The sequence below is a fragment of the Scomber scombrus genome, unplaced genomic scaffold, assembly GCF_963691925.1.
Source record: "Scomber scombrus unplaced genomic scaffold, fScoSco1.1 SCAFFOLD_604, whole genome shotgun sequence".
Classification (NCBI taxonomy): Eukaryota; Metazoa; Chordata; class Actinopteri; order Scombriformes; family Scombridae; genus Scomber; species Scomber scombrus.
In genome coordinates this window covers 2,396-6,659 of record NW_026910304.1, presented here as the reverse complement: position 1 = coordinate 6,659, position 4,264 = coordinate 2,396, and the positions used below count along the sequence as shown (strand labels likewise).

At 43.2% G+C, this 4,264-nt stretch overlaps 1 protein-coding gene across 1 annotated transcript; it reads right to left on the bottom strand.

Annotated features, from left to right (window-relative positions):
• Positions 1-627: 627 nt before the first annotated feature.
• On the bottom strand, positions 628-3,189 carry drd4-rs (dopamine receptor D4 related sequence; the record flags this gene model as incomplete). Its single annotated transcript, XM_062415068.1, is given in 6 exon segments — positions 628-700; positions 702-857; positions 860-1,091; positions 1,093-1,278; positions 2,254-2,366; positions 2,950-3,189. Coding segments are annotated over 6 exon segments (1,000 nt in total), but the record flags the coding sequence as incomplete, so codon positions are not given.
• Positions 3,190-4,264: the final 1,075 nt, after the last annotated feature.

Here is a 4,264-nt window from a genome sequence, read left to right as displayed (position 1 = left end):
ATGTGGCATCTGATTGTAGAAGAGTGCTGCTCCATCTAGTAAAGTGGTTACCACGGAAACGGAAAGATGCAGTTTCTATTTTTACTGAGAGATCACATCTTCTTCTCCTGTTAGAGTAAAACTAAAGTCCAGCTGAGAGGACATCACATGCAGCGGATGTTCACTTTCTACTAATGATGGAACATGTTTCTGCATTATTGAATGGAAATGATCAATTATATATATATATATATATATATATATATATATATATATTATATATATTATATATATATATATATATATATATATATATATAGTATATATGATTGTGTTTCACAGCAACTTGTCAACAACATTGTTTTATCTTCTTATTCCATTTTATTTTGTCTGTTTTTCTTCTCTTTTTATTTCATTTTTGCTTTTGTTTTTGTCTTAATCATATTGTCATTTTTCTTATTTATGATTATTTTATTTATTTATTTTTTTACATTTTATCATTCTTATTATTGGATGTATTGATACTGAACATGGAGACAGATCAGGTCAGGTCTTAACCACCTTAATAAAAGCAGCTATGTTTTATATGATATGATGATATAATCAATGAGCTGATGATAAACCTGATGTCAGTTTTTATAAACTCACCCACGACGACCGGCAGCACCTTCATGGCTTTGCGCTCCCTCCCGCTGACTCTGCTGCTCTTGCTGTTCCTTCTGTCCTCTCCTCGTGGTCTTCAGGCCGTTCTCTCGTCCGCTCTCCTTCCTCCCTCCGCTCTGTGCGTCGGCGTCTGACATGCTGTCCATCTGTGTGGTCATCGGGTCGCTTTCCGCCCCCGTCCCGTCCTGCTGCCGCTCATTTAGGGCGTGGGCACTGACTGTGTTGTCATGGAGACAGCGGATGGAGAGGTGGGGCTCAAGCTGGCCGGCGCAGCGTAGGCGACTTTCTCTCGACACGTCGCGGCGGCCTTCGAACCGAGCCGTAAAGAAAGAGTCCGCCGGCTGCCGTGTGCCGCCTGAGAGCGACTGCTCCACCGCCTCAGGCCCCGAAACATCCAGTAATACAAGAAGAGCATGATGGGACACGGCACGAAGAAAGAGCAGACGGACATACACCACGAAACGGTCGTCCTCCAGTTTGCAAACACTCGGGTCACGACCCGGCACCCGGTTCAGGCCGAAGATCACAGGACTGGCCACGCCCAGAGACAGGACCCAGGTGGCAGCAATGAGGGCGAGCTGCCGGACACTGAACTGGTTCCTGTTGTACTTCAGAGGGACGACAACAGCAATGTACCTGAAACACAGCGCACAGGTGAGAGACTTAAAACCTACAGATGTCTGCAGTCATGAGCTTTCACCTGATTGGATGAAGCTTCACACTCTGGCCTGCCATTGGCCTTTAATCTCAAACTAGAAGATGTGTCCTAGAAACATCACTTCTCTCAAACATAAGAACTCACAGATTACTGTATATCACTTTTTTAATGATGCCCATTATTAGCTTCCCTCACATTCACATTTTTCACAATATTAACAAAATATCAACCCCACCTGTTCTTCCCTCCAAAGAAGAACAAAGCTGCTTATCTCCATTTTTATTTGATTTGAACTTCTGGCAACAAGAACAGAAATAAGCCACAGTGTCTCTCTATGCAGATGATTTACTCGTTTATGTTAAAGAAAACTTTCCACGTCACTTAGTACAAGGACTCAAACAGTTCTCAGGTTACAGCCACATGTTGTATAATGTGACAAACGTCCACCAACACCTGCTCTAGATTTCTTCTTTATTAGATTATTCTGTGATATTTTGCAGGTTTTATAAATAAAAATCTTTCATGCACCGGTAAAGAAAATTAATTCAGTCTGATTCTCACTGTTATGATATTATGTTTATCAGCTGTCATATAAATACACATTATATGTGTATGTGTATAAATATATAAATGTTATCTCACTAAAAAGCTACCAACAACACTCTCTCTATAAATATGAGTCATGACTTTACAAACAAAATGTCTCTTCTCTGCTTTGTGACATTCAGAGTTTTACTGAGAGACGTATATAAAATGCATTTAATGAGTCATTTATTTAAAACAGGTGGTTTATGAACTGTAACGACTGAGACTCATTATTTATACTAATTCCTCTGAGATTATCTTCTATACTTATGACACATGAATTCATCTGTAATGAAACTCAAACTGAAGTCTGTAGTCAGATTTAGATCCAGGTTTGTCCTCCAGAGACTCAGAACATGTAGACTCACCTGTCCACACTGATGGCACACAGGTTGAGGATGGAGGCAGTGCACAGCATCACGTCCATGGTCATCAGTGCATCGCATATGGAGACGCTCAACGTCCAGACGCCTCCTAGAAACTAAACGTAACACAAAGTGATGCATTGTTCTCATAATGTGTGCGGGTGTAAAGTCAGATACGTCCTCACATGCAGGTGTAAAGTCAGGTACGTCCTCACATTCAGGTGTAAAGTCAGATACGTCCTCACATGCAGGTGTAAAGTCAGATACGTCCTCACATGCAGGTGTAAAGTCAGGTACGTCCTCACATGCAGGTGTAAAGTCAGATACGTCCTCACATGCAGGTGTAAAGTCAGATACGTCCTCACATGCAGGTGTAAAGTCAGATACGTCCTCACATGCAGGTGTAAAGTCAGATACGTCCTCACATGCAGGTGTAAAGTCAGGTAGGTCCTCACATGCAGGTGTAAAGTCAGGTAGGTCCTCACATGCAGGTGTAAAGTCAGATACGTCCTCATATGCAGGTGTAAAGTCAGGTAGGTCCTCACATGCAGGTGTAAAGTCAGATACGTCCTCACATGCAGGTGTAAAGTCAGGTAGGTCCTCACATGCAGGTGTAAAGTCAGGTACGTCCTCACATGCAGGTGTAAAGTCAGGTAGGTCCTCACATGCAGGTGTAAAGTCAGGTAGGTCCTCACTGACCTCGGAGTAGACGTAGAGGGGCAGCACCAGCACAGCCAGCAGCAGGTCTGCCACCGCCAGGCTGATGATGAAGTAGTTGGTGGCTGTTTTTAGGGAGCGCTCAGTGAGCACGCTCAGACACACCAGGACGTTCCCCAGGATGATGACCAGGATTAGGGGGACACCGAGGACCAGGGCCAGATAGTTGTAGTCCTTCAGGTCTGCTCCACCTGGAGGGTTTCCAGGTGTCATGTTGTCCATGATAGAGGCCCCGAACACACACTCAACATCTGGACACAGGACACATGACTGAGTATGGACTGAGATACAGACGTTGGCTCTCTGAGGTCCGACAGCACGCTGAGTCTTTGTTCTCCAGATGTTTCTCCTCACTCATGATGATCGATTGTTTCCACTGTACATAAAAAAAACACTGCATTACTATTTATGACCATAAATACTCTGCGGCACCAAATCTGGATTCATCCGCTGCTGAAAATAGTCCTCACAGATGTTATTATGTTTGTTAAGAAGCACAGAGACCAGCTGGTTCAGGGACTCTGCAGGTTTGTGTCTTCAGAGGGAGCCAGTGGAGTTAAAATGCTGTTTTTCTGATGAGGCACATGAGTTTTGTTTCTATGACAACATATCGGCACTCTAACCACGGCTGTATAATAGACCCTTTGCTTTTTATTGTCTATTCCTTCGGCAGCAGTGTTCTGGTAGATTGTGGTTAACTCTACACACTGTCCGGACCTTCTCTCTCTCATCTCAGGGCAGCTGTGGCTCAGGAGGCAGAGCACTCACTGGAAGATCCTCCGGTCCACATGTCAAAGTGTCCTCGGGCAGTTCTCAAAGGCTGACTTATGGATATATAAATGATTAGAAACTCCTCCTGATGAGCAGGAAGATTAGAAAGAGGCTTTACCAATGCAGTGTATCATTTAGTTTAGATTAGTTTAAGGTTATACAAACATTACTTCCATAAATTTAGTGTTTTGGTACAGTTCTGATGAACCTGTGAATGATAGTCAGAGACTGGTGTCCTGCTGAGCCTGCGCTCTTATTCTGGCGGTTATATAAAGAAGTGGAGCAGGTTGTATTAAATGTCACCTGTATTGTTTGTTGAAGTGTCTCCTCTCAGTGTGAATCAGATCACAGAGCTGCTCTCATCCTGTGATGCTCCTCTCCAGCAGCTTCGGTTGCCATGACGACCAGAGAGGCTGACGGACAGTGAATATAAACACACACAAAATATTCAGTGTTTTAAAAATATACTCAAGCTTTTGTTTTAATAAACTAATTAACTAACCTGATTTAAATATGCAACCTTCCT